Below are 26,388 nucleotides of genomic sequence, written 5' to 3'. Positions count from 1 at the left end.
ACTTAATATTTGGATAAAGTAGCAACTTAATATTTGGATAAAGTAGCAACTTAATATTTGGATAAAGTAGCAACTTAATATTTGGATAAAGTAGCAACTTAATATTTGGATAAAGTAGCAACTTAATATTTGGATAAAGTAGCAACTTAATACTTGGATAAAGTAGCAACTTAATACTTGGATAAAGTAGCAACTTAATATTTGGATAAAGTAGCAACTTAATATTTGGATAAAGTAGCAACTTAATATTTGGATAAAGTAGCAACTTAATATTTGGATAAAATAGCAACTTAATATTTGGATAAAATAGCAACTTAATATTTGGATAAAGTAGCAACTTAATATTTGGATAAAGTTGCAACTTAATATTTGGATAAAGTAGCAACTTAATATTTGGATAAAGTAGCAACTTAATATTTGGATAAAGTAGCAACTTAATATTTGGATAAAGTAGCAACTTAATATTTGGATAAAGTAGCAACTTGATATTTGGATAAAGTAGCAACTTAATATATGGATAAAGTAGCAAACTTAACACTTGGATAAAGTAGCAACTTAATATTTGGATAAAGTAGCAACTTAATACTTGGATAAAGTAGCAACTTAACACTTGGATAAAGTAGCAACTTAATACTTGGATAAAGTAGCAACTTAATATTTGGATAAAATAGCAACTTAATATTTGGATAAAGTAGCAACTTAATATTTGGATAAAGTAGCAACTTAATATTTGGATAAAGTAGCAACTTAATACTTGGATAAAGTAGCAACTTAATACTTGGATGAAGTAGCAACTTAACACTTGGATAAAGTAGCAACTTAATACTTGGATAAAGTAGCAACTTAATATTTGGATAAAATAGCAACTTAATATTTGGATAAAGTAGCAACTTAATATTTGGATAAAGTAGCAACTTAATATTTGGATGAAGTAACAACTTAATACTTGGATAAAGTAGCAACTTAATACTTGGATAAAGTAGCAACTTAACACTTGGATAAAGTAGCAACTTAATACTTGGATAAAGTAGCAACTTATAATTTGGATAAAATAGCAACTTAATATTTGGATAAAGTAGCAACTTAATATTTGGATAAAGTAGCAACTTAATATTTGGATAAAGTAGCAACTTAATACTTGGATAAAGTAGCAACTTAATACTTGGATAAAGTAGCAACTTAACACTTGGATAAAGTAGCAACTTAATACTTGGATAAAGTAGCAACTTAATATTTGGATAAAATAGCAACTTAATATTTGGATAAAGTAGCAACTTAATATTTGGATAAAGTAGCAACTTAATATTTGGATAAAGTAGCAACTTAATATTTGGATAAAGTAGCAACTTAATACTTGGATAAAGTAGCAACTTAATACTTGGATAAAGTAGCAACTTAATATTTGGATAAAGTAGCAACTTAATATTTGGATAAAGTAGCAACTTAATATTTGGATAAAGTAGCAACTTAATATTTGGATAAAATAGCAACTTAATATTTGGATAAAATAGCAACTTAATATTTGGATAAAGTAGCAACTTAATATTTGGATAAAGTTGCAACTTAATATTTGGATAAAGTAGCAACTTAATATTTGGATAAAGTAGCAACTTAATATTTGGATAAAGTAGCAACTTAATATTTGGATAAAGTAGCAACTTAATATTTGGATAAAGTAGCAACTTGATATTTGGATAAAGTAGCAACTTAATATATGGATAAAGTAGCAAACTTAACACTTGGATAAAGTAGCAACTTAATATTTGGATAAAATAGCAACTTAATATTTGGATAAAGTAGCAACTTAATATTTGGATAAAGTAGCAACTTAATATTTGGATAAAGTAGCAACTTAATATTTGGATAAAGTAGCAACTTAATACTTGGATAAAGTAGCAACTTAATACTTGGATAAAGTAGCAACTTAATACTTGGATAAAGTAGCAACTTAATATTTGGATAAAGTAGCAACTTAATACTTGGTTAAAGTAGCAACTTAATATTTGGATAAAGTAGCAACTTAATACTTGGTTAAAGAAGCAACTTAATATTTGGATAAAGTAGCAACTTAATATTTGGATAAAATAGCAACTTAATATTTGGATAAAGTAGCAACTTAATATTTGGATAAAATAGCAACTTAATATTTGGATAAAATAGCAACTTAATATTTGGATAAAGTAGCAACTTAATATTTGGATAAAGTATCAACTAAATATTTGGATAAAGTAGCAACTTAATACTTGGATAAAGTAGCAACTTAATATTTGGATAAAGTAGCAACTTAACACTTGGATAAAGTAGCAACTTAATACTTGGTTAAAGTAGCAACTTAATATTTGGATAAAGTAGCAACTTAATACTTGGATAAAGTAGCAACTTAATACTTGGATAAAGTAGCAACTTAATATTTGGATAAAGTAGCAACTTAATATTTGGATAAAGTAGCAACTTAATATTTGGATAAAGTAGCAACTTAATATTTGGATAAAGTAGCAACTTAATATTTGGATAAAGTAGCAACTTAATATTTGGATAAAGTAGCAACTTAATATATGGATAAAGTAGCAACTTAATATTTGGATAAAGTAGCAACTTAATATTTGGATAAAGTAGCAACTTAATATTTGGATAAAGTAGCAACTTAATATTTGGATAAAGTAGCAACTTAATATATGGATAAAGTAGCAACTTAATATTTGGATAAAGTAGCAACTTAATATTTGGATAAAGTAGCAACTTAATACTTGGATAAAGTAGCAACTTAATACTTGGATAAAGTAGCAACTTAATACTTGGATGAAGTAGCAACTTAACACTTGGATAAAGTAGCAACTTAACACTTGGATAAAGTAGCAACTTAATATTTGGATAAAATAGCAACTTAATATTTGGATAAAGTAGCAACTTAATATTTGGATAAAGTAGCAACTTAATACTTGGATAAAGTAGCAACTTAATACTTGGATGAAGTAGCCACTTAACACTTGGATAAAGTAGCAACTTAACACTTGGATAAAGTAGCAACTTAATATTTGGATAAAATAGCAACTTAATATTTGGATAAAGTAGCAACTTAATATTTGGATAAAGTAGCAACTTAATATTTGGATAAAGTAGCAACTTAATATTTGGATAAAGTAGCAACTTAATACTTGGATAAAGTAGCAACTTAATACTTGGATAAAGTAGCAACTTAACACTTGGATAAAGTAGCAACTTAATACTTGGATAAAGTAGCAACTTAATATTTGGATAAAGTAGCAACTTAATATTTGGATAAAGTAGCAACTTAATACTTGGATAAAGTAGCAACTTAATACTTGGATAAAGTAGCAACTTAATACTTGGATGAAGTAGCAACTTAACACTTGGATAAAGTAGCAACTTAACACTTGGATAAAGTAGCAACTTAATATTTGGATAAAATAGCAACTTAATATTTGGATAAAGTAGCAACTTAATATTTGGATAAAGTAGCAACTTAATATTTGGATAAAGTAGCAACTTAATATTTGGATAAAGTAGCAACTTAATATTTGGATAAAGTAGCAACTTAATACTTGGATAAAGTAGCAACTTAATACTTGGATAAAGTAGCAACTTAACACTTGGATAAAGTAGCAACTTAATACTTGGATAAAGTAGCAACTTAATATTTGGATAAAGTAGCAACTTAATATTTGGATAAAGTAGCAACTTAATACTTGGATAAAGTAGCAACTTAATACTTGGATAAAGTAGCAACTTAATACTTGGATGAAGTAGCAACTTAACACTTGTATAAAGTAGCAACTTAACACTTGGATAAAGTAGCAACTTAATATTTGGATAAAATAGCAACTTAATATTTGGATAAAGTAGCAACTTAATATTTGGATAAAGTAGCAACTTAATATTTGGATAAAATAGCAACTTAATATTTGGATAAAGTAGCAACTTAATATTTGGATAAAGTAGCAACTTAATATTTGGATAACGTAGCAACTTAATACTTGGATAAAGTAGCAACTTAATATTTGGATAAAGTAGCAACTTAATATTTGGATAAAGTAGCAACTTAATATTTGGATAAAGTAGCAACTTAATACTTGGATAAAGTAGCAACTTAATACTTGGATAAAGTAGCAACTTAATACTTGGATAAAGTAGCAACTTAATATTTGGATAAAGTAGCAACTTAATATTTGGATAAAGTAGCAACTTAATATTTGGATAAAGTAGCAACTTAATACTTGGATAAAGTAGCAACTTAATATTTGGATAAAGTAGCAACTTAATATTTGGATAAAGTAGCAACTTAATATTTGGATAAAGTAGCAACTTAATACTTGGATAAAGTAGCAACTTAATACTTGGATAAAGTAGCAACTTAACACTTGGATAAAGTAGCAACTTAACACTTGGATAAAGTAGCAACTTAATACTTGGATAAAGTAGCAACTTAATATTTGGATAAAATAGCAACTTAATATTTGGATAAAGTAGCAACTTAATATTTGGATAAAGTAGCAACTTAATATTTGGATAAAGTAGCAACTTAATACTTGGATAAAGTAGCAACTTAATATTTGGATAAAGTAGCAACTTAATATTTGGATAAAGTAGCAACTTTATATTTGGATAAAGTAGCAACTTAATACTTGGATAAAGTAGCAACTTAATACTTGGATAAAGTAGCAACTTAATATTTGGATAAAGTAGCAACTTAATATTTGGATAAAGTAGCAACTTAATATTTGGATAAAGTAGCAACTTAATATTTGGATAAAATAGCAACTTAATATTTGGATAAAGTAGCAACTTAATATTTGGATAAAATAGCAACTTAATATTTGGATAAAATAGCAACTTAATATTTGGATAAAGTAGCAACTTAATATTTGGATAAAGTAGCAACTTAATATTTGGATAAAGTAGCAACTTAATACTTGGATAAAGTAGCAACTTAATATTTGGATAAAGTAGCAACTTAATATTTGGATAAAGTAGCAACTTAATATTTGGATAAAATAGCAACTTAATATTTGGATAAAGTAGCAACTTAATATTTGGATAAAATAGCAACTTAATATTTGGATAAAATAGCAACTTAATATTTGGATAAAGTAGCAACTTAATATTTGGATAAAGTAACAACTTAATATTTGGATAAAGTAGCAACTTAATACTTGGATAAAGTAGCAACTTAATATTTGGATAAAGTAGCAACTTAATATTTGGATAAAGTAGCAACTTAATATTTGGATAAAGTAGCAACTTAATACTTGGATAAAGTAGCAACTTAATACTTGGATAAAGTAACAACTTAACACTTGGATAAAGTAGCAACTTAACACTTGGATAAAGTAGCAACTTAATATTTGGATAAAATAGCAACTTAATATTTGGATAAAGTAGCAACTTAATATTTGGATAAAGTAGCAACTTAATATTTGGATAAAGTAGCAACTTAATACTTGGATAAAGTAGCAACTTAATATTTGGATAAAGTAGCAACTTAATATTTGGATAAAGTAGCAACTTTATACTTGGATAAAGTAGCAACTTAATACTTGGATAAAGTAGCAACTTAATACTTGGATAAAGTAGCAACTTAATATTTGGATAAAGTAGCAACTTAATATTTGGATAAAGTAGCAACTTAATATTTGGATAAAGTAGCAACTTAATATTTGGATAAAATAGCAACTTAATATTTGGATAAAGTAGCAACTTAATATTTGGATAAAATAGCAACTTAATATTTGGATAAAATAGCAACTTAATATTTGGATAAAGTAGCAACTTAATATTTGGATAAAGTAGCAACTTAATATTTGGATAAAGTAGCAACTTAATATTTGGATAAAGTAGCAAATTAATATTTGGATAAAGTAGCAACTTAATATTTGGATAAAGTAGCAACTTAATATTTGGATAAAGTAGCAAACTTAACACTTGGATAAAGTAGCAACTTAATATTTGGATAAAGTAGCAACTTAATATTTGGATAAAGTAGCAACTTAATATTTGGATAAAGTAGCAACTTAATATTTGGATAAAGTAGCAACTTAATATTTGGATAAAGTAGCAACTTAATACTTGGATAAAGTAGCAACTTAATATTTGGATAAAGTAGCAACTTAATATTTGGATAAAGTAGCAACTTAATATTTGGATAAAGTAGCAACTTAATACTTGGATAAAGTAGCAACTTAATATTTGGATAAAGTAGCAACTTAATATTTGGATAAAGTAGCAACTTAATATTTGGATAAAGTAGCAACTTAATACTTGGATAAAGTAGCAACTTAATACTTGGATAAAGTAGCAACTTCATACTTGGATAAAGTAGCAACTTAATATTTGGATAAAGTAGCAACTTAATACTTGGTTAAAGTAGCAACTTAATACTTGGTTAAAGTAGCAACTTAATATTTGGATAAAGTAGCAACTTAATACTTGGTTAAAGTAGCAACTTAATATTTGGATAAAGTAGCAACTTAATATTTGGATAAAGTAGCAACTTAATATTTGGATAAAGTAGCAACTTAATATTTGGATAAAGTAGCAACTTAATATTTGGATAAAGTAGCAACTTAATATTTGGATAAAGTAGCAACTTAATATTTGGATAAAGTAGCAACTTAATATTTGGATAAAGTAGCAACTTAATATTTGGATAAAGTAGCAACTTAATATTTGGATAAAGTAGCAACTTAATATTTGGATAAAGTAGCAACTTAATATTTGGATAAAGTAGCAACTTAATATTTGGATAAAGTAGCAACTTAATATTTGGATAAAGTAGCAACTTAATATTTGGATAAAGTAGCAACTTAATATTTGGATAAAGTAGCAACTTAATACTTGGATAAAGTAGCAAACTTAACACTTGGATAAAGTAGCAACTTAATACTTGGATAAAGTAGCAACTTAATATTTGGATAAAATAGCAACTTAATATTTGGATAAAGTAGCAACTTAATATTTGGATAAAGTAGCAACTTAATATTTGGATAAAGTAGCAACTTAATACTTGGATAAAGTAGCAACTTAATACTTGGATAAAGTAGCAACTTAACACTTGGATAAAGTAGCAACTTAATACTTGGATAAAGTAGCAACTTAATATTTGGATAAAATAGCAACTTAATATTTGGATAAAGTAGCAACTTAATATTTGGATAAAGTAGCAACTTAATACTTGGATAAAGTAGCAACTTAATATTTGGATAAAATAGCAACTTAATATTTGGATAAAGTAGCAACTTAATATTTGGATAAAGTAGCAACTTAATATTTGGATAAAGTAGCAACTTAATATTTGGATAAAGTAGCAACTTAATACTTGGATAAAGTAGCAACTTAATACTTGGATAAAGTAGCAACTTAACACTTGGATAAAGTAGCAACTTAATACTTGGATAAAGTAGCAACTTAATACTTGGATAAAGTAGCAACTTAATACTTGGATAAAGTAGCAACTTAATATTTGGATAAAGTAGCAACTTAATACTTGGATAAAGTAGCAACTTAATACTTGGATAAAGTAGCAACTTAATATTTGGATAAAGTAGCAACTTAATATTTGGATAAAGTAGCAACTTAATATTTGGATAAAGTAGCAACTTAATACTTGGATAAAATAGCAACTTAATACTTGGATAAAGTAGCAACTTAATATTTGGATAAAGTAGCAACTTAATATTTGGATAAAGTAGCAACTTAATATTTGGATAAAGTAGCAACTTAATACTTGGATAAAGTAGCAACTTAATATTTGGATAAAGTAGCAACTTAATATTTGGATAAAGTAGCAACTTAATATTTGGATAAAGTAGCAACTTAATACTTGGATAAAGTAGCAACTTAATACTTGGATAAAGTAGCAACTTAACACTTGGATAAAGTAGCAACTTAACACTTGGATAAAGTAGCAACTTAATACTTGGATAAAGTAGCAACTTAATATTTGGATAAAATAGCAACTTAATATTTGGATAAAGTAGCAACTTAATATTTGGATAAAGTAGCAACTTAATATTTGGATAAAGTAGCAACTTAATACTTGGATAAAGTAGCAACTTAATATTTGGATAAAGTAGCAACTTAATATTTGGATAAAATAGCAACTTAATATTTGGATAAAGTAGCAACTTAATATTTGGATAAAGTAGCAACTTAATATTTGGATAAAGTAGCAACTTAATACTTGGATAAAGTAGCAACTTAATATTTGGATAAAGTACCAACTTAATATTTGGATAGAATAGCAACTTAATATTTGGATAAAGTAGCAACTTAATATTTGGATAAAGTAGCATTTTAATATTTGGATAAAGTAGCAACTTAATATTTGGATAAAGTAGCAACTTAATATTTGGATAAAGTAGCAACTTAATATTTGGATAAAATAGCAACTTAATATTTGGATAAAATAGCAACTTAATATTTGGATAAAGTAGCAACTTAATATTTGGATAAAGTAGCAACTTAATATTTGGATAAAGTAGCAACTTAATATTTGGATAAAGTAGCAACTTAATACTTGGATAAAGTAGCAACTTAATACTTGGATAAAGTAGCAACTTAATACTTGGATAAAGTAGCAACTTAATACTTGGATAAAGTAGCAACTTAATATTTGGATATAGTAGCAACTTAATATTTGGATAAAGTAACAATTTAATATTTGTATAAAGTAGCAACTTAATACTTGGATAAAGTAGCAACTTAATACTTGGATAAAGTAGCAACTTAATATTTGGATAAAGTAGCAACTTAATATTTGGATAAAGTAGCAACTTAATATTTGGATAAAGTAGCAACTTAATACTTGGATAAAGTAGCAACTTAATACTTGGATAAAGTAGCAACTTAATATTTGGATAAAGTAGCAACTTAATATTTGGATAAAGTAGCAACTTAATATTTGGATAAAGTAGCAACTTAATACTTGGATAAAGTAGCAACTTAATATTTGGATAAAGTAGCAACTTAATATTTGGATAAAGTAGCAACTTAATATTTGGATAAAGTAGCAACTTAATACTTGGATAAAGTAGCAACTTAATACTTGGATAAAGTAGCAACTTAACACTTGGATAAAGTAGCAACTTAACACTTGGATAAAGTAGCAACTTAATACTTGGATAAAGTAGCAACTTAATATTTGGATAAAATAGCAACTTAATATTTGGATAAAGTAGCAACTTAATATTTGGATAAAGTAGCAACTTAATATTTGGATAAAGTAGCAACTTAATACTTGGATAAAGTAGCAACTTAATATTTGGATAAAGTAGCAACTTAATATTTGGATAAAATAGCAACTTAATATTTGGATAAAGTAGCAACTTAATATTTGGATAAAGTAGCAACTTAATATTTGGATAAAGTAGCAACTTAATACTTGGATAAAGTAGCAACTTAATATTTGGATAAAATAGCAACTAAATATTTGGATAAAGTAGCAACTTAATATTTGGATAAAGTAGCAACTTAATATTTGGATAAAGTAGCAACTTAATATTTGGATAAAGTAGCAACTTAATATTTGGATAAAGTAGCAACTTAATATTTGGATAAAGTAGCAACTTAATATTTGGATAAAATAGCAACTTAATATTTGGATAAAATAGCAACTTAATATTTGGATAAAGTAGCAACTTAATATTTGGATAAAGTAGCAACTTAATACTTGGATAAAGTAGCAACTTAATATTTGGATAAAATAGCAACTTAATATTTGGATAAAGTAGCAACTTAATATTTGGATAAAGTAGCAACTTAATACTTGGATAAAGTAGCAACTTAATACTTGGATAAAGTAGCAACTTAATACTTGGATAAAGTAGCAACTTAATACTTGGATAAAGTAGCAACTTAATACTTGGATAAAGTAGCAACTTAATACTTGGATAAAGTAGCAACTTAATACTTGGATAAAGTAGCAACTTAATACTTGGATAAAGTAGCAACTTAATACTTGGATAAAGTAGCAACTTAATACTTGGATAAAGTAGCAACTTAATACTTGGATAAAGTAGCAACTTAATACTTGGATAAAGTAGCAACTTAATACTTGGATAAAGTAGCAACTTAATACTTGGATAAAGTAGCAACTTAATACTTGGATAAAGTAGCAACTTAACACTTGGATAAAGTAGCAACTTAACACTTGGATAAAGTAGCAACTTAATACTTGGATAAAGTAGCAACTTAATATTTGGATAAAATAGCAACTTAATATTTGGATAAAGTAGCAACTTAATATTTGGATAAAGTAGCAACTTAATATTTGGATAAAGTAGCAACTTAATACTTGGATAAAGTAGCAACTTAATATTTGGATAAAGTAGCAACTTAATATTTGGATAAAATAGCAACTTAATATTTGGATAAAGTAGCAACTTAATATTTGGATAAAGTAGCAACTTAATATTTGGATAAAGTAGCAACTTAATACTTGGATAAAGTAGCAACTTAATACTTGGATAAAGTAGCAACTTAATATTTGGATAAAATAGCAACTTAATATTTGGATAAAGTAGCAACTTAATATTTGGATAAAGTAGCAACTTAATATTTGGATAAAGTAGCAACTTAATATTTGGATAAAGTAGCAACTTAATATTTGGATAAAGTAGCAACTTAATATTTGGATAAAATAGCAACTTAATATTTGGATAAAATAGCAACTTAATATTTGGATAAAGTAGCAACTTAATATTTGGATAAAGTAGCAACTTAATACTTGGATAAAGTAGCAACTTAATACTTGGATAAAGTAGCAACTTAATACTTGGATAAAGTAGCAACTTAATACTTGGATAAAGTAGCAACTTAATACTTGGATAAAGTAGCAACTTAATACTTGGATAAAGTAGCAACTTAATACTTGGATAAAGTAGCAACTTAATACTTGGATAAAGTAGCAACTTAATACTTGGATAAAGTAGCAACTTAATACTTGGATAAAGTAGCAACTTAATACTTGGATAAAGTAGCAACTTAATACTTGGATAAAGTAGCAACTTAATACTTGGATAAAGTAGCAACTTAATACTTGGATAAAGTAGCAACTTAATACTTGGATAAAGTAGCAACTTAATACTTGGATAAAGTAGCAACTTAATACTTGGATAAAGTAGCAACTTAATACTTGGATAAAGTAGCAACTTAATACTTGGATAAAGTAGCAACTTAATACTTGGATAAAGTAGCAACTTAATACTTGGATAAAGTAGCAACTTAATACTTGGATAAAGTAGCAACTTAATACTTGGATAAAGTAGCAACTTAATACTTGGATAAAGTAGCAACTTAATACTTGGATAAAGTAGCAACTTAATACTTGGATAAAGTAGCAACTTAATACTTGGATAAAGTAGCAACTTAATACTTGGATAAAGTAGCAACTTAATACTTGGATAAAGTAGCAACTTAATACTTGGATAAAGTAGCAACTTAATACTTGGATAAAGTAGCAACTTAATACTTGGATAAAGTAGCAACTTAATACTTGGATAAAGTAGCAACTTAATACTTGGATAAAGTAGCAACTTAATACTTGGATAAAGTAGCAACTTAATACTTGGATAAAGTAGCAACTTAATACTTGGATAAAGTAGCAACTTAATACTTGGATAAAGTAGCAACTTAATACTTGGATAAAGTAGCAACTTAATACTTGGATAAAGTAGCAACTTAATACTTGGATAAAGTAGCAACGTTACTATTCCTCTTGTATAATTTTTATGGAAATACAATGATCGATGTTAATATTAAATGAGAATTACAATTTACAATGGTTTAGTTTCTTAAAATAGAAAATTTATTTCTAAAATTTAATCGAGTACATGATAAAGATATTCTAGAACCTTAGGATAGACGTATTTGTACGCTTCTATGGCCCACACCATGTCCAAGTGATTCCAATTAGGGTATTCTACGACGTACATGTCAAAGACACGCGTGGGCAGCTTGTCCGCCAACATCATCACGTCCTTCGGCGTCACCAACTGGTCGTAGCTGGAATAGATGATTCCAGTCGGAACACGGACGTTGTTGAGGTTGTAAATTGGAGGCGTTTCCTTAAAACATTAACAAAGACCATTTATTAGGACTTGATTGAGAAACTTGTAGAGGTTAACGGTAATAGTGAGTGTAGGGCAGACGTGGGCAAAATCGCTAGTGATATTTAGAGTTTCACTAGTCTCTCACTCAAGAGTGCGAGTGGAACTAATTAAAAATCTTCCCTCTTTCTCACTTTCGCTTTTCGTCACTCGCCGAGTGTACTCTTCCCCAAAGAGTGAGATTTGTCAAGGTCACCAATTTCACTCGTATTCTTGGCAGGAAACTTGAAATTTAAGGCGGGAAATTTGAATTTGGTCCCAAAAGTATATTATAGATGGCACCACGCTCTCCAGTTAAGTCATTAAATTAAATATAAATTCATATTTCACGCCTTATTTTAATAGCCTTGAAAATCGATAAGAGTAAAAGGCTGACCTTGACTAGCTTCACTCTTTTAGCACGAGCTCACTCGGCGAGTGACAAAAAAGCAGGGGCGTAGGAACGTTCTAGAAGTTGGAGGGGGCAAAGTGGAACCAAGAGGGGCCCGGAGAATGGTTTTGAATTTTTAATGTAGTGTAGCTTTTCCGAATGCATTTGTACATTTTTCTACTATATACATTGGCGGGAAAAGACTGAAATTTAAACACAGTTGAGGTTCTATAAGCTTTATATGCTTTTAAAATGATAATTTGAGCCTTGCGAAGATTTCAACTGACCAAAAAGTTGGAGGGGGCAATGACATTAGTTGCCACTCCCAGTAAAATTCTAGTGAGGGGCATTGCATTTCTCCAATGCCTAAAAATCAATTTAAATTAATATAAATGAGTAAGATTTATATTTTCACAAAGTTTAGGGTAAGGCAAATGATGTGTAGTAAAATTATTAGGTTTAAATTTTTTTGCCAAGCCTCGGCCATAAAAATAGCAGTCATCCAAAATTCTACAACAAGAGCGTTTGGGTGTGGTGACTCACAAAGGATGTAGACGATTCGTACAAACGCTTACATGGAGCCTAAATTATCGATTATTTGAAAAACACTAGCACAATTTAATACGTTTTGTTATCATTTAAAATAGTAATGATGTTTAGTTATCTAGATTTCAAAAATGGTCTAGTTTAATAATTTAAGGCAGAGCTGTAATTTTCCGCAAATTGGAAAAATAAATTTAAACATTACTTTTAAGGGTTTTTATTCTAGACTAAACTAAACATCTAGTCCAGTCTAAATGCTTAATTTTACTTTGGGATTTGAAAAATTACGCGAAAATGCCCCGATACTTAAATTTGCGAACAATATTAGGCTAATTATGGAATGAAAACCTTTGGTTTTTTCCGGGAAAATACGAAAAAATATGCGGAAAAAAGGCCTCTAATATTCTACTGCAAATTTTCTGACTTACAACTCTAATTTAAGATTTATGCCATAATAATTAAGGGGAGATTAGAGTACTTGTGATGTGATTTCGAATTGTGACTCTTTGTTACGAAGGGAAGGGATTTGATTCGGAAAACTGTTGGCTAATGTGAATAGTCATTAAGATTATTTTGAAGTCAATTACCCGGCCATAAACTTCGCGGTTCTTCCGTGGACCAAAATCAAATTTGCTGAATACTTTCTTAGTACTCATTTGAATGCAGTGGTCGAGAAGGCGCAATGAAATTCCGCTGGGTGAATGAGCCATGTACACTGGAAGTCTGGTCTACAATGAAAAAAAAATGAATAAAATCAGAAAAAAAGTTTGTAATATCTCTCTCTCTCTCTCTCTCTCTCTCTCTCTCTCTCTCTCTCTCTCTCTCTAACGGATGAAGGATTGATTTAAAACAGGGCCAGCGTTAGCGAAAGGTGAGCGAGGCCAACACCTAGGGCCCCGTGCTATACAGCGCTTTCCAGGGGCCCCGCTTTCAGTGTCCATCTTTTTCTTCCTAGGGCCCCACACCGTAACGCCAGGCCCGAGCAAACCTACACAACTAATGCTATTCGTTTAAATCATGTACCTTCACAGGTTCTAATTTATTTATTAAATAATGAATCAATTGAGTGGTTGGTCGTAGTGTCGTAGGCCTACGTCGTAGCTAAGCTCCACCTTAAAACGGCCGCCATGTCATTATTTAAAAGTCGCTCTATGACTTAGGCCTAAGGTGGTGCCTTGGGTATTAGCCTAGCTGATTATTATTATTTTTATTATTATTATTTCACTTGACCGATCACGAGGCAAAACGTCACAAGATCCTGTTAAATATTCTTAATGACATGGCCCACCTAAACGCGTTAGCACGGCAACAAGCACAGGTAACACCCACAAGAAAGCTACGAATACGTTAAATTCTTAGACTATTACATTGCAAAATTAAGGTAATATTCCTATGCTTCATATTTTTGAAGTGTATTCTGGCCTCAAGCCTGCGAAGAAACAGGTTTCATTTTGATATTATAATTATATTATAACCTTCTGATAACCAATATCTTTGCACCACCGTAGAGTTCAATTTAGGGTGAAGTCTTTAAAGCAAGTGTCGGCTCGACGTGTACTAGCTCTTTTTCAACAGATGTCGCTAGCGTCGAAATAAAAACAAGATACTTAAGCTAAATTTTGACTCGAAAGGCGGGACATAAAAGTACCTTTCGCGTTGATTGGCTCGTTTTTAAATTCGTCAATAACTTAAATTCTACTAATTTTTAACAATATACTTTATGTTGGATACATAATTTAAGTTAAAGTCCCCTAAGAGTACAAGTTGTCTAATTAAAATACTCTTCAAAGGTTCTCTGGCGACTTTATTGTTTCGCTATTTCAAATTTCAGCTTCCTACGCCATAAATAGGTGGCACCACGCTCTCCAGTTAAGTAGGTTTTTCGAAGAATTTGACAGATTAATTGCCATCCCTAATAACAAGGGCCTTATCATAATACAGGTGGCAATGATTGAGGCGACAGTTGTTACTTAAGGATGAAATATTACCAAGTTGAGTTGTTTGGAGTTATCGGGTCCTTGTAGCAATTCCAGCATAGCTTGGCACGTGAATCTCGTGAACGGATTTCCGCAGACGATACGACTAAATTCTCGCGTGGTGTCACCATCGTGAAAGAAGGGTTTCGTCTCGATGCCACTGGTGTGCAGCGTACGCTGTGCAAAATATAATTGGACAGTCTTACATCATTCAATATATGGCCACAATTTAAAGTATTACCGAAACGAAAGGAGCGATCTGACGTATAGCCGAATGGATGTGATTGAAAAACATTGCAGGGGAGATCAGAACTAACTTCTTTACCTTAAAAAATTATAAAGCGTGTTAGTTTAAACACAGACCACCTACCCCAACAAGGACTCGCATCAACCTCGAAAAAAAGGTGTCTCAAACCAAAAATAGCGCGTAAACATTTGGCGCTCGTGCTCGCTTTTGTACCTTCAAAACTGCCTCTACTTACCGTGAGATGGCGCGCTCTTAAAAAGCCGCATCACATTAAAAAAAGTTACTACTATCAGAGATACATGTCCCTCTTGGTGTAGATGGTCTGTGGTTTCAAATACCGTTTTGAGTTAAATATAAGTACCAAATTATTGTATTGAGGTTTTTCCGACAACAGCGACAAAACGGTAGAAGCTCCCAATGAAAATCCAACGTAGTTCATCTCATCCGGTTTCACAGTATTGTGAATATAAGACAGTGACGCCGCTAAATCCTTCTCCCCGAATTCGCTGAAGCTAAAAAACGTAGCAAAGTATTATAATGAATAATAATAATTTTTGGTCGTTATGCCCGTTTTAAAGCCTTTCGAATAACACAACTTGCTCGATTAATTCGCCTTCATGTAGGTCCGTCTTAAGACCTTTTGGGACCCTGGGCTAAAATATTTCTTAAAACCTTTGCGGTCCCGAACGGTCAGCTTTGTATGTCCGTTGTCTAAATTCAACTATACAGTAATCAAACCAAAACTTTTAATTTCAAAAGTATAACATAGTCCTACTGAAAATAAGATTTTTACTGACAGGTACTCGCTGTTAGGTTTTTGAAATTGTAGGTACCGTATGCTACGCGACGTAAATAAAAGATACATTATATTAAATGAGCGTAAATAATATTTAACCAACTAAAACCTTATCCCTAGAGTAGATGCGGTATGGCTGGCCTTTCCGGGGCCCCAAAACTGGCTGGGAGCCCTGGGCCGTAGCCCATTTAGCCCATGCCTTAAGACGGCCCTGCCTTCATGCGATTCCTGAGTACATTCATGGACACTATCTCTAGCCGGACGGGAAAAGCTGTAGTTTCCAGCATACAAAATCACCTGCCGCCACCACCGTCTCTCTGTAAAGGGGGGGATCTAGAATTTTGAAAGTATCGTTTGATATGGGGGGTTTACATTCTTCCGAATGACCTTCGAATCAAGTACGACCGACTATTTCAGCTCATACGAAGTAGGACGCAAACGGACAGTGAGGGGGTACCTCTTTTATGCTACTTTTCCAGTCCGGTTAGAGGTACAGTGTCCATGGTACATTATTACTTGGAAGGTCTTTAGCCTACTAGGGTTGTTATGATACATAATTATTTCGCATTCCAGTTTTTTTAGTCCTTCTAAGGACATTAGATACCTAGGATACCAAATTAATTAAATTCTTGCACCTTTTTAAGTAACGACCTAAGCGATTATTTGAAGGTCAACGAGACTTCTATGGTCAGTATCTTAATTTCTTGAAAGTTCTTAGAAATTCTTAGACATACATTTCCTTAAAATCAAATTAAAATTGCTTTTGTAAATAGTGGGGAAATATTCAGAAGCCCTAGAACCATGTACTACGTCTAATTGTAACAACAGCAAATTAATTTGATTTGACCTAAACTAACTGGATCGAATTACTCGTACGCGTAAATTAATTACTCAAATGAAGCACAACAGCAATTTATATACGCATAACTTGAAATGTTTAAGGAGAATAAACCTGAAAAAACGGGAAGAGCTTCCACTACGCCAAATGCAAGACGTTGGGCTTATTTTCAATTTCAATGGCTCGCCCACGTCTCTAATGGAAGACATTCCCGTACCAGTGTGTCAGAATTTATAGCCCGGTGTACCTACAGAGACCATACCACCGGAGGTCTATCATCATAGTGCCCTACGCCAGCGTCCACCTAGCCCGGACAGGTGACAACAAATCCAGCAAGGGTAGTAGTACCCTACTACTGATTTTCGCACCTTTGACGCGAGCCACTCCACCCAGCAGAGCGGATCATATAGCAACTCCAGCCGACACCCCACCGCCATAGGTAAAGAGTCCAACCCTTTGGAGAGAGCTCCTAAAGGGGAACGACGAGCACACAGCAGCCCAAGTAACCCGGCACAGCTGGCACCGGGCAAAAGGCCGGGAAACAGGACCGCCGTGCCCTCATACGGAGGCCCGCCACCCCACAGCAGGCTACCCAATCCACCGAGGCGGCCACATCCCCGTACCAGGAAATAAATTAAGAAGGCTGTAGAAGCTAAGTTAATAAATCCGTTTGCTCTCACGTCGTACGACTTGTTTTAACCGTACCTAGAACCGATCACATCTACCATCGGTTAACCCAAGTGATAGAAATGGGTAATCGTTGATCCATCTTAAGTAGAGCCGATTCCACCGTTTTCTACGCCGTCGCCGCCAATATTTTATCCTGCGCCGAACCACCGCCGCCGAGTCATTTACTTTTTGGCACGCCGCCGACGCCGTCGCCGCCGTATAAATTTTGATCCCACCACCGAATTTGTTTCGAGACTTTCTAAGTAACTTATATTTATTTTCTAAATTTTCAAGAGGGGAAAAAAAACACACACACACAACGCCGGGTGATGTTCTAATCCTAAGTGTAAAAGCTCATATCACCTTTAACGTAACACGGCTCAAGCGTAAATCTCGCTTGTAAACCATGCCTAAAACAAACTGGACCACCAGAGTGTTCCAAGTATATGCATATATAATTTCCTGGCGTTTTCACTTACGAAAACTCCCAGAACTTGGGTGAGCTCCTGGGTATTGTAAGATGTCGGGAGTAGCTGTTTCCTCTAGCGTTTCCTAGCCACACGTCAAACCCATGGTCGGCTAAAATAAACCCTGCAAATACAATGAATAGTATCATTGATAATGTATAACTCGTACCCTAGATTCGAAATCACTGCCTCGCGCGTAGCCATAACCTTTACCCACTTCCGAAAAAAATGCTCCACCTACTTTAGATAGTGCCCTACAGCAAGTGATGCACGCCGCTGTTTCCTAGATTACGTGCCGGAAGTGGGTAATCGCTTCTTTACAAAACCGTAAAATCAAAGATTTCCGAATTCGAATCTAGTATACGGAGTTCTATACTACCTTTGATATCATGAACATTAGTCTACAATTAAGGCGAACACAACCTCGAACGTGTTCTTTACGGAATACCCCAACAAACCACTAAACAGTGCCAATGGAAAGAGTTGACAGTATTTGAAAACCTTTGGGAACTACAGAATTACTCGAGACATAAGCCTATCATAAGTAAAGGTCTACCATATGGGTTCATGGTAACGGCGTTGTCCTGAAGAGAAGAAAAATTACGTACGATGATATGGCAGTAGCGACATCTTTTCAAAATGTCTACATCGAAAATATTATATTACTTGGTAGAGCAGCCACGCTCGGGTCGATAAATGACACACAAAACGCGTCGAAATCTCAAATTTGGAAAATAAATACCTTCAGGAACACAACTCTTATTTCGAATAGCCAGTTTAAGGTTCTGATGAAACATTTTGCAAAGATAAGTGTTAATTTTAAGTTTGAAAGCGATAAAATTGCGAATAAGCTCTGGCTACGGTGAAATTAATGTAAAGTTGGCGATAATTAAACGTTAATTAACCTACCAAATGATCTAAGAAATATTCCACTGTCAATTTTTTCCGTTTATATGAACTTAATGTAATATAAAATCTTCTTGAAAAATCATTTATCGCTTTATAACATTCAATTTAAATAATATTTTTAACAGCTGCTCGTCTAGGTAAAGTTTGCGTTGTCAACTCGCGTTTTTAAGGCCCATTTTCATGCTCGCTGGTAGCGGATAAAAATTGACAAAATTTGCCTCCGCCACTCGCAAGCGTGAAAATAAGGCTAAAATATCTGTTTGAAACAGATCGACGCGGAAAGTGAAAAGTGTGTAGTGGAAGCGGATTTTGTCGATTTTTACCCGCTACCAGCGAGCATGAAAATGGGGCTTTAGAAAGCAAAATGAGATTTTAGAATGTCGGTTGTAATTCGGAACGATATTAATACTTTTCGAGAATTTTGTCGTCAGTGAATTATAAATATGACTTGAAATAAGTTTCAAGGTTTATTTAAAAGCTGGTTTCATAATCTACCGCGTATTTTTAAACGGAAAAATCCGATTACTATCGTTAAATGATGTAATGACGCTAATTGTAATACGAAACAAATAACGAAATACGTGGGATTTTTGGCGTTAAATAGACTAGATATTTTAGAGCATCTACGTATAGAAAAGGTCAAGCTCTTTTGGTTGGCAATCGTATATTTAACGTTAGGGAAACAGTTAACGAAGACAGCTCAGTAGTTCAAGGGCAATGCATACGAGAGATGTCGGTGACTAAAAAAGTCTACGATATAACAATTCATGTAAGTAATTTAATTTTAATTGTCATATAATTTCTATAAAATATTACTCTAGGTTGTACAAGATAGAAGTATTTAAATTTCATCGGGAATCACCGTCCTCTCCCTAGATGATCTAAGCATACGCGTGAACTTTGAGCCCGCCTATTTCAAAAATAAAACGATAAAATATATCTTAGAGTTTTTTTGGGTTTCTTTGAAATTCATTTATTATGGTAAAATGTAAATCAAATATTTTTTCTAAAAACGATTTGTTAATTTACTTTAAATCATCGCTACATTTACATTAGCGTCAACGGGAATAGTAATTTATTTTTAACCAAGTTACGCGCGAGTTCGCCCCTAGAGGCGCTGCGCGTCAATCGCTCGTACTCTATAACGGGTATGTGATCGGCAAAAATTTGGCCTAGACTTTTGCTTATGAGGACCTTATGATAGGCTTATGCAAGAGCTTATATTAACTTACAAGTGTTTAAGATAATCAAATAAATGCTTGAAGCTGTGTATGGAGTGACGTACACTCGACGTCACACGAAAAGAGGTGAACGCCTTGAGCGTTAAAAATACGCAAAACAATTACCTAACCCACAGGAACCGCAACATTCAGGTCTCGTTGAATTTCCATGGCTGGCTTAAAAATGTTTACTAATGGTGCTCTAGAGGCAAGAGCAGGCTTAATTTTGTCTGCGCAACCCCGAAATTAATTCAATAGCATTCAAAATTGCCCAATTTCTCGAGTATGTATTTTTATTTTCTTGAAGCTAGAGCGCCATTAGCAAACGGTTTTGTGTTTTAGCCGAGCAGGAATACCCCAATGCTTTAATTAATCCATGCGCTCAATACGACGACTAAGCAAATAGCGGGAATTAAGGACTGACAGTTAACAGATTAAAATTTTAAGACCCGCCCAAAACAATTACAAACACCGCATAAATCGTTACCCTAACTCTAAGGTTTTCCTGCAAGCCAATTACTCGTAGCACGCTGAGATTACTCGAAGAGTACGCTAAGTAAGATTACGATAAGCGTGTACGCCGATTACGCAGAGTGATCAGCATTAGCATAAGTATAAAATATTTTTCCATAAGTGTGTCAATTTTGGGAATATTTTACTGAGAGCTAGAAACGAAGTTACGTCATCACAAGAAGAAAATCTAACCCTAGCGAAGCGCTGTCAAAGGCTACGTGTGACGCGTTAGCAAGCGGACGCAAAACAGCGATGAAGCCCGTAATGCAGTGTCTTGTGAATTGCTCTAAGTAAATTTTTACATGTGAAGAATAAGTGTCACACTTATGTACTATATTATAGACTTATGGTATTAGGCATTATGACCTAGTTACAACTGAAGTCCAACAAGAATGGGTCTTCATTCCAGAAACGGTTATCAATAATAAATTAACACGCTTACGTTACCTGAAATATAACTTATGGTAATAACATAATTCAGTCAACAAAGAACGAACCTCGCCCATGTTTTTCTAAAACCATGAAGAATACCAAAACGTGCTTGGAATAAGTCCCTTACCTAAACTCTGATGCGGCATATTGATGACCCAGTCCGCGCTCGTTTCCAAAATTCCGTGCATGAGAAAAACGGATATTAGTTTCTTCCTTCTGTCTCTTCGCAGTTCGTTTCGTCCATGCGGAATCCGTTGAATCCCAATCACGTAGTCGTCGGCAGTGCGGACCCAATGGTCCTCAACCGGGTATCCTTTGCTTGAGATCAACTGACTCTGGAAATCCAAAAAAACTATAACCGTTACAAAGACAAAAGCAAGAGCCGCCATTTTGAAACTAACTTTAATAATCCATAGTTTATGATTCAAATATTTAAAAAATTTAAAGTAATTACCACGTTTCTGTCGATATCGGGGTCCTGATTTGGAGTTCCAAAGAAAAATCCATTGGAGAAAGACACCAATGAGAACAGAACATTGAAGAAAATAATCCAAATGGATTGATCACGCATATTTCCTGTTACTTCTTCCAGTTTAATTATCGGGTGACTAAAGAAACGCCGGAAAATTAATTGTAACGTTATTTGTTCGTCTGCCAAAGCAAACTAACAAAGGTTAATTTATTTTGTCAACACTGTGATTTTTTAATTCTATTAGCCTATAATGGTACTGTGCATGGATGGAAAATGCATGAAAGCCAATGAAAATTAAGATAAATATAAAAAATAAGCAACTCAGAGAGACTGTTACGCTATTAATATTTTATCAGTGAACTTTAAATTTAACCTACAAACGAAATAAACAAACGTGTAGCAACCCCCTGTCTGACTTTTGATTCGCTGCCCCTATTGGCATATTTCCCATTTTTAAAAATGGGAAGGCACGTAAAACGTTTGATTTACGCGTCTAGCCGGGAGTAGTGGCTCACTCCTGTAATCCCAGGCGTCCGGGAGGCAGAGTGTGTGGAAGGCCGTTTGAGGACGACTACCTGTCCCCCAACGGGTGGTCGGGATACTTCCGCCACGGGTGTCACACCCCTGTCCCCACGTATCCCCCCGTTGGCGTGGCCGTTACACATATCTCACCCTGATTAATCAGTTATTGTGTGTGTGCTGGTGTCTAAGGTCTCGGGTCGATACCGATGTTTGTGTATCTCCAAAAAACAATGTACGCGTCTGAAGTGCCTGACGAAGACGCTCTTCTCAGAAGAAATTTTGACTCCTTTTACACGTTGAAACAATGGGTTCTAGCTATTCGTAGCTTGCACGTGGGTGTGACTTGTGTTCCGTGTCATGGTAACGCGTATAGGTCGGCTATGACATCATGGACCAAGAATTTAAGGTCCATATGAACTACCTCGATATTTATACCCTGACTCATAAGAGTCTTCACTGCAGAATTGGCTTCTTCGACGTCGACAAAGCACAACTCCTCAATGCATTAGATAGATATGGTCGTCTGGGCTAAACTATTCTGATGCCAAATGGTCCGCACTGCAACACCTCTTTGAAGGAACGTAGGGACTAATAATAATAATAATCCAGGGCACCACCTTAGGCCCAAGCCATCTAGCGACTTTTATTGCCTTTAAACCGGTGGCCGGGTTACAATGCGAGGAGGGTGGTGGCAAGCCCTTCATGCCACGCGAACCAACAGCTCCCTACACTCACTAGCCCAGACCCATTGGTTCATGACCTGTGTCTATCGACCTCCGTCGTCTGCGAGGGCATATTATCTTCGATTTAACGCGTTGTTCGATACCCTGGCTTGCCAGACCTCCGACATTCTTATAGTGGGAGATTTTAACAGTTATTGTTGTCTATGGTTTAATATGAATTATATGGTTAGGTATTTTTAAAAAATAAAGTTCCTGTTTTTAAACTTGAATTAAAACTATATTTTTTAGTTTGAAAGATTTTTACTCCATGTTTAATTTTACAATTGACAAGGCCAGACTCTTTTCTAGAAGTTTACGGACATATTTTAAGTGGCGTACCACTTCTGCCCTCGATATGTTCACCAACTTGGCGGAGACCCACGCTCCATCATAGTCTGAAAGGTGGTACGTCCTTCGTTCTTCCCTATTTTAGGACCAAACTCAGGACGAACTCATTTGTTCCCTCCTCAGGTCCGGGACTGGAACTCAATACCGGACCATCTTAATTGTCACCCCAACCGTGTGAAATCCTTTCGTGAATTGCAAAAGTTCCTTGGACGGCTCTAAGCTAGTCATCTTCATTTTCCACTGGCGTGATGGCCAAAGCCTTTGCCCAATATTAAAGACTTTAGAACTTTAGGTGGTGACCAATCTACTTTTCCCAGTAGTGTAAATAAGGCAGACCCCCAATGCAGGAGGGCCACAGGGCTTCATGGGGCCCCTAAATTCCTATCAAATAATATATGCTAGATACCGACTAAAACCCCGAAAAGAGTTTCGCAGGAGGGACCTAGGGTGTTTTGGCTACGCCACTGCCTTGACCAAATACTCTTTGATTTCTAAGACTAACAAGGAGACTACCCGAGGTGGTTATCACCGATTTTGTTGAAACTCGGGGGTTAGGTAGACCTTATGGTAGTATGAACATTGCCAAAGGGAAAAGTTGCAATGGGCTTTAGTTTTCCCATGGCAACCGAAAATGTTTTTGACCTCTCCATTTAAAAAAGCATGGGATTTTCTCGGTTACCCAAATTTGGTTAAAATTTAACCAAAATTGATCAATTTTACCCAAAATCATTGATTAATTTTACCCAAAATAGGTCAAATTCATCTTTTTGGGTATGTTTTGAAAATTTAATTTTTAAAATTTTTTTAAGTAAGTAAGTACCCTGTGAAACCGAGAAAATCCCATGATTTTTTAAATAGGAATTTTTTTGTTTTGAGAGATCAAAAACATTTTCGGTTGCCATGGGAAAACTAAAGCCCATTGCAACTTTTCCATTTGGAAATTTTCATACTACCATAAGGTCTACCTAACCCCCGAGTTTCAACAAAATCGGTGATAACCACCTCGGGTAGTCTCCTTGTAAGAGCAAGAACACCAAGGAAAACGCAACCCGTCAAAAGTCGTAAATTTTCTTGCGTACGGTTTTCATTGGTTAAACGCTTTAGCGCCTGCTGCCGTCGGAAAGGGAAAATTCGGAAATTGTCTTCCCCCTTTCCGTAAAACGTTCAGCGTAAACGTTCGTCCAATGAAATTTGTACACAACACTGCGTGAGCGTGTTTAAAGGCTAGCTGCGTTCTCCTTGTGTGAGGTGCTGTGTGTTTGTTGCTCCTTGCTGCCAATGACTGTTCAAAATTAAACCCTTTTCAGAATTAAAATTGGCGCGTTCTTCGGCGAAATTACGACAAAGTATTGAATCGTAACGTATAATTTACTATTAGAAACATTTGCTTCGTTATTAACGTAACTCGGAAGTCATTCAGCCAACAAAGAGAGATAAACTTAACGTTTATCTTCAGTAGCTAAAGTTTAATGTTTCGTCTATGTAAACGAGGTTTATAGGGCCTTTGAGTTTGGAATAAACATTTCCCATTTGCTATTTTATATGATGCAGCGCCGACTTTTAAAAGTTATTTTAAATAGTGATGATTTACATCATTTAATAAGTAAACAGGCTATAAAAATTTTATGTTTTTAATCGTTTCAATAAAAACTCTCTCTTGTTACTTTCCCACTACCAGGTCCATCTCTACCATTGGGCTAGGAAGGGCTAAGCCCTATGGCGCCGCGCTCTGAAGGGGTGCCGTCCGGCCCTTTATATTTTTTTATAATTTAATTGTCAAGTATTCAATAAAGACGCGGTGATATGAAAAAGAGTGCCTGATATTATTAGCCCAGGGGCACCTGAAAGGTAAAGATGGCCCTGCCCACTATGTTTCGAAAAGGGGATCGCTGAAGGAAATTCTTCTGGATGGTTTCTAGGTTGGAAATTCACTTTATAAATGCAATGTTTTCTTTATTGAAAAAGAAAAAAAAATGTGTTGTTAATTTTCCGGAAAAATGAAATGCGGAAAAAAAAATGAAACATAAATTACCTTTAAAGGGTTTTTAATTTTTTAACTTTATATCGATAAAAAATGTCTAATAACAGTAAAAATACTACAAAACATTCATAGTGTTAATCAGTTTAATCTAGTCTAAAGGTTTAGTTTTACTTTTAGATTAGAAAAAATGAGGCGAAAATTCCGTTTTATTTAAATTTACAAACAATATATTAGACTAATCACGGAATGAAAACCTACTTTATTTTTTTCGGAAAAATACGGAAAATTTTCCGGATAAAAGGCCTCGGTCATTTTCCGGAAATTTTTCCAACTTACAACACTATTTCAAAATAATCCCCTTTTGAAATGAAGCAAGTGTTTATCATAGTCAATTTTGAGTTTCGATTTAATAATAATAAAAATGATATTTCTCCGAAGTAAATTTCTATTTCCATTACGAAAAGGTCTTAAATTCAACGACATTTAAAGGGCCTTTAATAACATTGACCTTCGACCGCATAGCGAATTGAGGACCTTCAATTTCATAAGATATTAGGCCACAGAGTAGAAGCTGCTCTTCTCGTAAAACGGCTATTCAAACGACTAGTTTTTTGTGTTACAAAATTTATGGATGCCACGCGAGCCAACAGCTTCCTACACTAACTATTACCGTTAACCTCTACAAGTTTTTATGGAAGGGGAAAACGAAGAACTTGGGGGAAACCCCGTAAACCAGCGGGGAGAGAACTTGTAAACTCAACGCGGAAGGAGTAGTTCAGAGTTTCCACCCAGTGCCACAAGCTGGGATCAAACTCGGCTCCTCTTGCTGCGATGCGAAAGTGCTAACCACTCCACCACCCCAGTCTTAATTTCGAGTTTTCCCCAAAAAAAGTCAAAGAATTCTGATAGTGTTTCCATTTAACTGCTCTCGAGCACTCTAGATCGCTCTGATCAACATTTTATGTTGCATTTGCGTGCTCGGATCTGCCCCGATCAAGTTTCACGTATTGCATTTCCACTCTCGGGTGCTCCGAGATCGCCCAAAACCGATCTGCCGATCAACGGATCGAGATCGAGAGCAAAGCAAATTTTTGGATGTTCCTTTAAGATTTTTTGGTAAAATGGCAAATCAAGACGCGAAAATTCAAATTACTAGCAGACGAAAAACAACCAAGTGCGGGAATATGTTCATGGGATGTTCCATTTGCGGTTTTATTGTAGTCGATTGGGGCAAGATCTAT

General features: G+C 33.6%; 1 protein-coding gene across 1 annotated transcript; it reads right to left on the bottom strand.

Annotated features, from left to right (window-relative positions):
• Positions 1-11,788: 11,788 nt before the first annotated feature.
• LOC149951472 (gastric triacylglycerol lipase-like) lies at positions 11,789-21,809 on the bottom strand. Its single transcript, XM_090170034.1, has 8 exons — positions 21,557-21,809; positions 21,230-21,437; positions 18,041-18,152; positions 15,620-15,770; positions 15,253-15,336; positions 15,024-15,188; positions 13,623-13,763; positions 11,789-12,080 (listed from the first exon to the last, which is right to left on the bottom strand). The coding sequence occupies exons 1-8, from the start codon at positions 21,671-21,673 to the stop codon at positions 11,835-11,837; spliced, it is 1,224 nt and encodes a 407-aa protein (XP_090026160.1). The 5' UTR covers positions 21,674-21,809; the 3' UTR covers positions 11,789-11,834.
• Between the last annotated feature and the right edge of the window lie 4,579 nt (positions 21,810-26,388).

This window comes from Leiobunum rupestre, chromosome 3 (assembly GCF_980474605.1).
Source record: "Leiobunum rupestre chromosome 3, qqLeiRupe1.1.hap1, whole genome shotgun sequence".
NCBI classification, from domain to species: Eukaryota; Metazoa; Arthropoda; class Arachnida; order Opiliones; family Sclerosomatidae; genus Leiobunum; species Leiobunum rupestre.
This window is presented reverse-complemented; position numbering and strand designations above follow the sequence as displayed.